The sequence below is a fragment of the Watersipora subatra genome, chromosome 1 (genome assembly GCF_963576615.1).
Source record: "Watersipora subatra chromosome 1, tzWatSuba1.1, whole genome shotgun sequence".
Classification (NCBI taxonomy): domain Eukaryota; kingdom Metazoa; phylum Bryozoa; class Gymnolaemata; order Cheilostomatida; family Watersiporidae; genus Watersipora; species Watersipora subatra.
The window spans coordinates 59054234-59066795 of NC_088708.1; the positions used below are offsets into that span (position 1 = coordinate 59054234).

At 36.5% G+C, this 12562-nt stretch overlaps 2 protein-coding genes across 2 annotated transcripts in view; one reads left to right on the top strand and one right to left on the bottom strand.

The window, feature by feature from the left end:
- The first annotated feature begins 211 nt into the window (after window positions 1–211).
- On the top strand, window positions 212–3305 carry LOC137394941 (uncharacterized). Its single transcript, XM_068081717.1, has 4 exons — window positions 212–321; window positions 1584–1755; window positions 2309–2428; window positions 2553–3305. Exons 1-4 carry the CDS (start codon window positions 261–263, stop codon window positions 2758–2760), a joined length of 561 nt encoding a protein of 186 aa, XP_067937818.1. The 5' UTR covers window positions 212–260; the 3' UTR covers window positions 2761–3305.
- A 137-nt stretch (window positions 3306–3442) lies between these two features.
- The window catches only part of LOC137394920 (trafficking protein particle complex subunit 9-like), a 77925-nt gene continuing 68805 nt past the window's right edge, over window positions 3443–12562 (bottom strand). The window contains exons 15-22 of the mRNA XM_068081702.1: window positions 10847–10932; window positions 7669–7850; window positions 6529–6662; window positions 5633–5746; window positions 4574–4764; window positions 4312–4392; window positions 4036–4160; window positions 3443–3597 (exon numbers count right to left, since the gene is read on the bottom strand). Coding sequence (XP_067937803.1) covers window positions 3457–3597; window positions 4036–4160; window positions 4312–4392; window positions 4574–4764; window positions 5633–5746; window positions 6529–6662; window positions 7669–7850; window positions 10847–10932 — 1054 coding nt within the window. The 3' untranslated portion in view covers window positions 3443–3456. The remainder of the gene's footprint in view (window positions 3598–4035; window positions 4161–4311; window positions 4393–4573; window positions 4765–5632; window positions 5747–6528; window positions 6663–7668; window positions 7851–10846; window positions 10933–12562) is intronic.

Below are 12562 nucleotides of genomic sequence, written 5' to 3' on the forward strand. Positions count from 1 at the left end.
TTTTGTCATCACATCAGTCAATACTTTGCCATAAGGTAATGACACTAGTCCCTTGAATCCGTATTTGTACGACATTGATGATCGATAACAACTTTAAACAATACAAGTGAAATAACTTAATTCAGCTCAGATATCGATTCCTTCTTTGTTCATATTATTGACAAAAGAGAGCAGTTACATGTGATTGTCGTGGCAAGGCAACCACTCATCAAGTAAACAGCCGCACTACAAGGCCATAGACCTGAACATATACAGTGGGCATGGCCACCAAGCACCTGACTATCTTTTTGTCCGTTTGCTTCCTATTTCTCAGCCAAACAGGTATGTATCACTTTCTATTGGAAGAGAGTTGAGAAAGGTTTTTCGTGCGATTTGACTTCTACTTTTAAAAATTCCAAGAACTAGTTAAATTCAATAGTAACTGAAAAGATAGATTTCTAACAAACTCAACTATAAGAGTCGTTCTATTTAAACATGATCGCAAGTTAATTAAAAGCCTTACAATAAACTAAAGCCTACAGAACTGGTTGCCTGCTGAAGAAATATCATGCAATGCAAGCAACCTGACGCAATATTTTGTTAAGTTCGTTAAGATAACTGTAAAATCTGCAGTAACGCGTGATTATGATGTCATCGACGGACGTTTGGATACCAAATTAGTTAAATTTTTGTCCCAAAGATCTTTTTTATAGCTGAGGTTTGCCTGGTTTGTAAAAAAACAGCTGATAACATTGAAACAACTGATGTTTATAATTATGATGCAGACTCACTGCGCTTGCAGTTTGTTTAAAAGAATGGGAGCTTCTGTGAGTCAGCTGGGGTCTTCAGCAATTTTATTAACCAAAATATATGTCTTACTATAAAGGTCTAATATAGTCAGTCGGTATGAGCTATCTACACTACACGGTTGTTGTTGCCCTGAATTTGGTAGAGAGCACAACTCTACACTGCATGAAAGGGTAGATGACTCTAGGCAAGCTTTATAGAACTGTTTTGCAAACTACCTACAGCGCCTATGTCATAATTTGAGCTTTTTCTCAGTCATCTAGTATTGCCAGAGAACCAGATACAGAAGCATGTAAACTATAAATGCTGTTATTTTAACACACAGACTTTAATTAACACATTAACACAAATTTTAATTCACAAACTGGCTATGAAGTAAGTTTTGCAGTAAAGTTGTCGACTGAAACCGGGGCTAGTTCCACACAAACAATCAATCTTTGTGACATACATTTTATTCCACAGTAACGACCACTATATAAACTTATGTATCATACTGGTCACAAGGGATAGGGAGTACATAGCGATTATACACGCACACATCTATGAAAGTGAGAATTATCAACCGGAAGCATACATTACAGGAAAGTCGCAAAAAGCCTACTAAGGATATTAGAATTCACTTCGGTTGAAACTCATCACTGTATAAAATGTCACTGCTTCCAATGTAACTGATAAACATGTAAAATAAATATGATAAACATCAGTAATTTTCACCGAAATCTTGTTTTTTTAATAATTTGTCATTTTAACAAAATATTTAGCAGCAACATAACAAGAATTTTCATTACTCTTGACAGTCTACAGCGAGATACTGAGTTATGATGACGAGGACTGCATAGTTAATCCTGACCTGCCCGCTGATGAAGAGAATAACTATGTCGACTGCAACACACCCGAGGCTCTGGCAGACAATAGAACTCGATGCTGCGATATAGAGGGAGAAAAGGGCTGCTGTGAAAATACCACACAGTAAGTAAAACTGATATAATCTTAGCTTGAAACTCCAACTGCCAAAATTATTTAATCAAAACAGGAGAGATATTAGATAAAACCACAACTACGAGACAAGTAGCCATCTGTTCATATCCATTTTTATTCAAATGTCTAGTAGAATCAACCAATGGTAGGGTGATTCTAGCTAGGGTGACCAACGCTTTTGAATAGAATGTTTACTAACCACTTGTGCACCGTCCATAAAGCTCACACTAACCCATAACCTACAATAAGAACTCCTTTTCTAGGAAGAAAAGTAATAATCCATTTTCTAAAACAACGTTTATCGCTATTCTTTGAAGGACTGGAGACACTCGTGTGAATTAGTGAACTTGGTAATACGAAAAGACTATCATTAGGAATCCTTGAAAATTGTTTATCCAGTATATTGTTTATCCAGTATATTGTTTATCCAGTATATTGTTTATCCAGTATATTGTTTATCCAGTATATTGTTTATCCAGTATATTGGGCACAAAGGTTTGCAAGAATATCTGTAAGTAGTTGTGGATCTTACCCCGTATTTTAGGAGTAATAAAATGATAGTAATCGGAACAACCATTGGAATGATCACAGCTGCTGTCGCGGGAACATGCTTCGTTGTGTTTTGGTGCAACCCTGACACCATACCCTGCTTCCAGAAACTGCCGTAAGTATAAGGCTCATCACTACTCTCTATCTTCAACTTGCCTGCTAGGAGTTTTTGTCTCACATATTTTTATGAGTAATAAATACTACACCTACCGAATGCGTTAAGCGGTACCTTTTTTTAGTTGTAAATGCTGCCACCGAGGATCAGATGAGTTTACTGAGATGACAGATTTGACAGACGACATTAAAAAGACTGGCCACAGCAACCAAATGTACATGAGAGACCCAGAGGCTGATGAGTTTGCTCCACCAGAGAAGTATGATATGCCAGAGGAACTGAAGGGTGATGTGCAAGATGATTGGTGGGGAGCATCTGGAACAGCTTTCTAACACGCCAATCAAATAAACAAATAAATTCAGTACATGGTGAGAACTAGAAAGTATTCTAAAAAAGTAACAAATGCTACAAAGCATATTTTTATCTCGTATTATCTCAACTTTACATAATATTACGGATGTGCAGTAAAAATAATACATCAAAAACTTGTTTTTCTCTGGCTAGAAAGATATAACTGGACACTGCACAACACTGCTCAATGTTTGTGCAAAGCTTCTTTTTCACAATACTTAGTTTCCTTTGTTGTCATGGCGATGGTGAGCTGTGTTGTTTGGAGACAATAAATATTCTACTAGCACGATGTATTGCACTGCCTAACTAATATGGTTTTGGAATGTAATACTGATCCAGATACCAAACAATGGCCAAAAAATATGATAGTGAAAATGAGGCAGTTACTAAAGGTCAGTAAATAGTGAGTTAATCACTTGAAATCAGAATAAATAGTAGAAACATACATTAGATCACACATTAAAATAGACGAAGAATTCTCAACATACAGCAATGAGTTTCAAGTCAACTTATAAATGCCAACGATATCATTACAAAAATATATGATAATGAGTAAAAACAAATATGAGAAACGACCCACTTACCTTTAACTAGTTCAAAATGTAAATATAAAAATAAATTAGCTAATATTGGATGATGAGTAGACCAGAAGCAATAGAGTATTAGCAGAGGCTGTCTCAGGTGACTAATATTGAGAGGCCAGAATCTACACCCGGTATGAAGACGCCATTATGAAGGCATTGACACTCGACTGTATATCGTCCACTGTAGAAAATTGCTACTGTAGATTTTAGTTCTATCGACACGCCGCTATCAATCTACAATCAATTTAAATCCCTGGTTTAAACAACAAATACAACCTTGAAAAACAACCTTTGTCATCGCAGTATACAATAGCATGATCTGTAACAAATCAAGGTCAAGCAAAAATTACTTGCAGCCTAAATTGCCATCACAATGTCCTACGGTATAATAATACACTTAGGACCTCCTTGTTTTACACTTACATAATAATATACTTATATGGTTTACATTTACATAATAATACGCTTACATCTATTACACAAAATATATTTCAATTTTATAGATATGATTCACTCAAAGATTTATGACCGAATTGAGCTTTTAACATGCTTTCATCCCAATAGATAGTAATCCTGACCAAAGAGCAAGACAGTATTATTTTGAAGTTGTAACCACCCGCTGAGAGTGAACAACTCCAAGAATGTTACATCACCATAAATGTGTTGTTATACCTTATCGATAGTGTGATGAGAAGGGCCGATGTTGACATACGCCGTGTCTACATCGACTTCACATCTACTTGAAGCGATTTCTTGATAAAGGACAACACGCAATTCTACATCGGTAAAGCTTTTATCTACAAGTGCACATTTTGTCTGTCTTGCAACACGTTAAGTGAACTTCACAATCTGCTATTAAATAAAATCCAAAATGAATCCAAATAACAATATGGTAGATCTGAGAGTTGAATAAATAAATGTTTGTGAATAGCTAATAAGGAAGAGAACCTGAAGTATTGGAGATCGTGTAGGAGAAGTTTATTGGCTGGCCAGTCAAATATCTGCTACACGAGTTTTTTGTCACAGCCCCTGAAAAAGGTGCATTACTTGACTGTCTAGACTCTAGAGACACACAGATATTAATAAAATAGCAATCCATGCGGTAAAGTACAAATACCAATCAATAAAATACTATAGGCACGTAGTTAACTTCACCTTTACAAGCATATTAATCTCATCATTCCAGCAGAGAGACTGTCTGCAGACTCACCAACAATGGAGAACGGTCGCATTCTAAGCGTGTCTAGCTCAGCGGGCTGCCAGTCTAGACGATCCGTAGATATGAGACCGACCCGGCGTTTCTCATCGGACTCCCAACACAAGCACACACTCTCTTCCAGACACTGCTTGCATTCATCAACAGAGGCGGAGCAAGCAGTCTTCTGGAGCCTGCACTCCACCCTGTCCAACAACCACATTTTATGAAATCACTAACAAGTTAAAACTACAAAAAACGATGGCGATGCACGACAAAAAAACCCATTGTAATGAGACAGTATCTGTGAGCAATCAGAATTGAATACCTCAAGTGTTATAAATAATGCTTCGCTACGAGCCTGAAGGCGCAAGGTTGTTTTACCGATTGCTAATTCCAAGCATTTGTTATACCTCTGAGATTAGAATGAACTTTCCTTTTTTAAATGGTTTGAGTCTCTGTACCTACGAGGAAGATCGATGTAAATTACAACTTGAGACATGCTGTTAGTAAGCTAAATTTCTATGAAGTTTCATGCCAAATTATAGAACAAACAAGTGTAGACATAATATGCAAGGCCTGAAATTCCAACCAAATTACCACCAGGGAGCCTGATGAAGGGAGCACATGCTATGATGCTCTAAGAGGTCAGTGTACATAGACTAGTCATATAAAACTAGCAGACGGTAGCGCTAGGTGAAGGGTTAATGGAAAGACTACCAACCGATTGCTGCCACTGAAACAGTAATAAAATGTATAGCAAAGACAGGAGTTCTTCAAGACATGCAACAACAACAGATTGAAATGAGAACTAGCTAAAGAAGAATGTATTGCTGATGAATTAACAAAAGAAGACGAATCCCGAAGGCACATAAATATAACATTTTTCCAGGCTTTTTAAAGCTTTTTGCTTAAACGCGAGTTACAAGATACAAATACTGATATAACTGCTTCTACTTTCTGTCCACCCGTAGCTATTTTGCTCATGAATGATTTAATAGACAAGATTATAATGTGTACTGCTGCATGTGTAAAGTTCTGGTAATGTTGAGAGTAAGATATTTTGCTGCTCACCATTCAGACTGCATGGGTTTAAGCAAGACAGACTTATCAGACGACTTCACACGCAAGGCCATGTTGCTCTCATTAAATACTTCATAGGCAGCTTGGCAGCGCTCTTTATCGACCCTGAAACAGAGAGGATATAGCGGAACACATTAATACTCATCTTTCATTCAGTCATCTTGGAAGTGAACAAAGCTAGCTATTACAGATGAGGCTTGGCTCATTAACAGATCTTTTACTAATGCTACATTGCTAACGAGCAACACATACTCTTAGGAATAGATGTACTGAAAAGCTTGATAGATAATCACCCAGACTTATGCAAACCCAAATAGTTACCCATTTTATGATAAACTTACACATGAAAGGATGGAAAATTTTTGTAGTCACTTGTTTACCACAAAAACAAAATAAGATATTTCCTAATTTACATGAATGGTTCACAAGTCTCGCACTTGTTGACTATTACAAATTAAGCTAAAATGAAAAATATATACTCGGTTAAATAGAGTCGCTTCAATCTATCAAGGATGCATGCTGGTGATGATCACAGATGCAGTACGTAAAACTAAAAATTTACTAATATAAAATAACTCACAAAAACGCTAAATATACATAACCTCCCTTTATGCTGTCTTATTATTGTGTGTCAGCACTGTGTAAGTGTCACAGACACTTACACAGTGCTTGACACCCTTATACAATATGAGTGTTACATGAAATACTAGACATACTTTAGGACACAGATGTACGCAGACACACGCACACAATCCAGACACATGACGCACAACTAACACTGTAGTTGCACATTGTCATAAGACACTACAATGCACATTGTCATAAGACGCTCATTATGAGAGGCACGATTACTGCCAGACGTGTTGCCGTGTGCCTAAAATACGTACGATTTGAGTGACTTCGAGAGTATGTTTATGGAGGGAGTAAGTACGGTGTCGATGGACATTATACTCTCTCTGTAATACAGATGCTTTCTACCTTCCAATCCTGTGTATGTGACCTTGAGAAGTGATTCTATGAGCTAAAAGGTTAAATGCATCTTACTTTACTGGATTAACTCGAAAATAATATTGACAGATGTTATTATATAAATTCTGAAGAGCAAAATGTTTGCGCGAACGCTGGCACTACACGCTTTAAGCCATGCATTCAAGAAGATAAGCAAGAAAACAATCACTGATACGCAGAACTGGGTGCAAAAGATCTGTTGCTGTTCTGGTATCTCACAAAGTTTGAAAAATACAAACAGACCATTAAAAAAGCAAATAATTGCAGCTGTGCAGCTCTTAAATGTACAGGAGTCATTCAGCGGTAAGACAAGCCCTTCCTGTAATAATCTTCCTGATGCATGTCAAGTGCCACCAGCAATCATCTCAAGCTTGCCAAGCTATATGGGGGTCAATATATAAACTTACCTCCACCTTGTTTGGCACCTGACAGCAATATTATGTATTCCATTAAATTGTAAGCATGAACAATTTAACAATGGAACAGATGAACCATAAATTAACTTTTTATACTAGCACAAATCAATTTTAACGAAAACTACATCATTCTCAAGTTGAAGATGTGTAACTAGCATAAAAATGGCTGAAGTTTAAAAAGAGGTTTTTGTGGAGTTTTAACATTTACCGAAAGAAGTTGGTGCTTCCATCAGTCAAATCAAACATGCATCAATTTATTTCAATTTATGTAAATACATCGGTGTAGGTTGGCTTCGAATGTGCAGCTATGTATTAAGATGACAGAAAAGTAGTCTTGTCAAAAAGCAACAAAACTGATTGTGACATGATGGATAAAATGATAGATAAGAATATAAATATATGAACTTATGCAAAAACAATGATAAACTAGCGGACAAGTCTGGCTAGCTCACCCTTTATATATTAAGACCTTTTCAAACGTGTAACACTCTCCGCGAGGAAATGAGTCATTGTCGCCAAAGTCAACATAAATTTAACAAAATCTACACCAAAAATTGAGGAAATGCATAAATCTGACAAGAGAAAAGTGTACTAGAAGCTTACAGCCGAGGAAGCTCCTTGCGGCTGTTCAGAGCCGTGAGGAGTGAGCAGCATGTCACTAGGAAGGTCGCTGAGCCTGAGTGAGCCAACAGTTTTGATAGTCAACGCTGTTTCTGAGCCAACCGGCAGCGGTAAACTCGCCGACACAGCTGTCATGTCTATGACCAGAATCTTTGTCAATAAATCTACCAAAAGAAGTAGAACATTTGAAATACACAATACTTACAAAAAACACTAGTTCTGAAAATAACTGTAATCAAGTCGGAATTGAGGCAAAGCCAACATTGAAATTTTTAGATATAGTCTTAAACCAAATACCAATTAGGCAAGTAGATTGTAGATAATAATGCAAATACTACAGCCACATAATATTTAGCCAACACAGAAATACTCATGGGCTGTGTTGAATGAGCCCCGCATAAATCTAAAATTATGATCTTGCGAATGCCGGAAGTTATATGAAATTTGATAGAGTGTCACCATCGAAAAAACAAAAATTATCAAGCTAGCAGGTTTTCGCAATTGACATGATATTGATACCAGGTGAGTGCGGTAAAACAGAACGCCACTGATAAGATGCCATACACAGAAATCAATCTTCATATTTTGGTGATATTGAATCAATTGCAAAAAACTAACCTCAAAGCCTGGATCCGGCATATCTTTTGAATTGATAGAATTATGCAGATTCATCATTGCATGCGATTTCATTGGACGCACTTTTCTAATGCACATTTTTGGAGACCAGCAATAAAGCAGAAAATCACGTACACACATACATTGTCATGTTGTGGAAATGCATATAAAATATTTTATAAAGGTTATTTGTTGAAAACAACATTTACTTTGAGGTTACCAAGTAATCGCAAATAATTTGGCTACTTTTTAATGAATATATGTGCCATGATCACAGAAACCATGGTCAAGTCGGGATTATAAGATTTAGAGTTATCTGCATTAACAGAAGGAGAAAATTCTCACAGTTATTTTGCAAAAAAAATTTGATTCTAGCTTAAATACAGCAGATTTTGTGGTCAATAAACTGAATGCATGTTTACCATCAGTGCGAAAACATAGTTCCGAGAAAACTGGTGCTAAAGTCTGAGAAACGAAAACCGATGCACAGTTTTGTTTACATATCAAAACGTCATAGCAACCAATATTAAGAGGTTGTGATATTTATCTAGATTTCTGTCTTTATATCAAAAACATTATGCTGAATTTAAAAATCTAAACAGATTTTGGCTGGTTGTCATAGAAATGGCTGTATATCTATAAGAAAATGTATTACCTAATTTTGCAGATATTAAAAATGGCTTGGCAGAGCCGCGATATTGAGCACAACCGTAGTATGATCAACAAAATGTTTAAAAAAATAATAACAGTAACATATTGCACATCATCGGTCACTCTATACTTTGATCTTGCAAATTCGAATAATTTTTCTTATAATCAAATCTTATAACATCGAATAATTATTCTTATAATTAAATATTGTAAAAATCTTATAAGAATGGTTAGGAATATATCATGGTCATTCCATTTACTTACACTGCTTTTGGCATCAGTTGGAATACCAATGTACTCATTATAAGTGTCCAAAATGTTAGAATTATCCTTCAAATTGGCAAAAAAGAAACGATTACGTTTTTCGGACGCCATTTTTAGTACTTCCTGTTTAGCATAGCAACGGTATTAAGATTTTTTTTCTGAGGTTTTAAGACATTTATTATCTAAACTGACTTCAGATTCAGAAAGATCACTTTTTGATTGGTCCAGAAGCACGTGTTACAAAAATCTTACCAAAATTATAAATTCAGTTAGTGCAACTTTAAAGTCGAATAACTCAACTTCGTGATTTGCGACTTAACCATGGTTTCTGTGACCGCGACCCATATAATCACATTCAAATGGACTAACTAAAGCAGTTTACGTTACGTGTCTCATCTCAGCTATTTGCAGCGCATATGTGATACTGAGCAGAACAAAAACAGTTACACAAACGTAATCAAACGTAAATTTGTGGGGACAGGTACAGCTACATTTAGAGAAGCTGTTCCGAGTTCAAATCAATTTTAAATGGACAACTGTAATAAAACAATAATCGAATAAAAAAACAACAAATGAAGAGGCTGGGTTTAACGAAATATAAGTTTTCATGGGAAGTCCGTAACAGCCAACCACATAAAAAAGATCATAAAACAGCCGGCATTAAAAATTAAACTAAACAAAAGAAACAATGGTAGTACAATCTACACGTATATCAATAAACCCCACTTTGCAAATATGTCTGTCTGTTAGTCTGCTTAGACGATATGATATGCATTTCCATGACACACATATGTTCCATGTATGTATAAATGCATATAAAATGCATATGCATATAAAATGTATATGTATATAAAATGTATATGTATATAAAACGTATATGTATATAAAACGTATATGTATATAAAATGTATATGTTTATAAAATGTATATGTTTATAAAATGTGCATGTATATAGAAATACTTGGGCTTCAAAACATCATTTGGTTCTCAAGAGTCAGCTACTTAAACACCCACCTGCTGGTCATCTGATTAGAAATGAAAGAGATCCCGAGCATCGCTGGGCTTGTTGTTAGTCAATGTTACATTCAAATCAAATTTCCATGTAAATTTTTATGTGGGTTAAACAGGCTTGGCCTTAGCTAAATGCAGAAGGTAGAATAACGAAATGGAGAAAGCTAAAAATTGGGTGACAGAAACAGCAACATATGGCCTAGTAACATATAGCCTACCTTGTAATTACCACTGGCTCACTCATACAGATCATGACCTTGACCTTGCTCACTCACACCTTTGACCTCTCCACCAGGCATAGCAGCTCTCTTTATGTTTATACTTGACTATTGCGCAGAGCCATAAAACTTTCACACACAGTATACAGGAACTTTGTTCAATAATGAAATAGCTTTATGCTGCATGATCTAGATTCTCAGACAAAAGCAAGTCATCTGACAGTGCCGATCCTCCAAATGATTGAGAGTAGCCTGAGTAACTTTCCAATCAAGGTAAACCTACCTACATCTGTGCTACCACCCGTGTTTAAAGAGATATTGTTAATCAATTATAACATTACTATTGCAGAAATCACCTTTTCCTCGGCTTCTTGTTGATAAGCTCTGAACACAATACTCACCTTGAAACTTCTCACTCTCAAAGGTGACATCTAAATCTGTGATTGGCTCAGTCCCATTATTTTTTAGCAATATTTGACACTTGCGCCTGCAATATAGAAAGCGAATGTATGCAAGAAGGAAAATGACATAAATTAGAAATAGGCATTAAACGGATACCTACTCATTAAGCCGTGAGGAGTTATTAATAAGGAGGGAAACGTAAATTAAATATATCAGTGGCAATTCTTATAAGATTGTCCAATGCAGTCTGCTCAAATGTCACGGGCACTCTTCTAAGCCATTTTACACTTTTGAATCAACAAGTGGCTAGCTGAGCGTGTCCAGATGTGAAGGAAGGAAACGGTCAAAAATTTCAAGTGGCCAGAACAAATAAAGAGACTTGAGTCAACACGGCTGGCTGATGATACTCAACATCTCAGTTCTGTCAATGACAGCGTCTCACAAGCATCTTCAACAATAGCCATAATCTGTATCAAGTAGCTTCAACTCTGACTCAAACTAACCTCAAGAAATGCCACCCACAGAGAAACACCCTACATCAGTGCTGCCCAACGTCCGGCCCGCGGGCCGGATCCGGCCCATGAAGCCTTAGAATCCGGCCCGTGCGTCAGTCTTTAACTTATTCCTGTTATTAACGCAGAAGCTTACAACTGTTATTTTTCTTCGAAGATGATTGGCTACTAATCAATAGTTTTCAGTTTGAAGAATTCAGTAGCGTTAGGTCAAAAATTAGTGTCTTTGCTGACATTGAAAAATTGATAAAAAGTGAAGTATCACAGCGTGTACGATTGATTGATTCGATCGTCGAATCAAAAGCCTCAGGGCGCTCACCTCAGCTGGTTGAAGAAGGACTGCTGGGAAATTACCATAGATATTTCAATAGAAAACGCTGAACTTTTTACCGCTTATTGAAATATCTATGGTATTTTCCACCGAGGCGCGCACGCCTTATTGACTTTCCGCATCAATAAAACTGGCTTTTGAGGTGATTCAATTTCAAATATACTCCAGCACAACCTTTGATAAGGAAGCCTTCTTATACCGATGAGCAAATTACAGTAGTTTCTTTTTCACAATAAATTTCAAATTTTGTTCATCCATGGCGTCGGCTAGAAAAATCAGAAAAGTAGACAAGGAGAATCGCAGGTTTAACGAAGCATGGACAAATTTGTATTTCTTTGTGGAATCAAATGCAAAATGTCTTTGTCTGATCTGTGGTGAAACAGTCGCAGTTCTAAAAGCTGAAAATGTGAAACGGCATTACACATTAAAGCACGCTTCGACCCATAATCGTTATGAAGGAGATCAACGCAAGGAGAAAGCACTTTTACTTCAAAAGAATTTAGTCTCACAACAGAACATTTTTCGGAAAGTAGATGATGAATCGAAAAAGTACGCCAAAGTGAGTTTCGTCATTGCTGAAAAGATTGCACGCAACATGAAACCTTTTTCGGAAGGAGATTTTGTCAAAGAATGTATCACCTCGGCGATTGAAATTCTGTGCCCAGAGAAAGAGAAAGCTATAAAATGTGTTAGCTTGTCGCGTAATACAATAACCCGAAGGATTGAAGAACTGGCCAAAAATACGAAAATGCAGTTGAACGAACTTTGTAAAAACTTCGAAACTTACAGCATTGCCATCGACGAATCTACTGACATTACTGATACACCACAACTGGCGATTTTCGTGAGAGGTGTTGATTCAACTTTTAATA

What these genes read in the sequence shown, in the direction of transcription:
- LOC137394941 (XM_068081717.1), top strand. Translation starts at nt 261, where the DNA reads ATGGCCACCAAGCACCTGACTATCTTTTTGTCCGTTTGCTTCCTATTT. An exon ending in CCTATTTCTCAGCCAAACAG is followed by an intron (nt 322 to 1,583) that starts GTATGTATCACT and finishes TACTCTTGACAG; the next exon opens with TCTACAGCGAGATACTGAGT. An exon ending in TGCTGTGAAAATACCACACA is followed by an intron (nt 1,756 to 2,308) that starts GTAAGTAAAACT and finishes CCCGTATTTTAG; the next exon opens with GAGTAATAAAATGATAGTAA.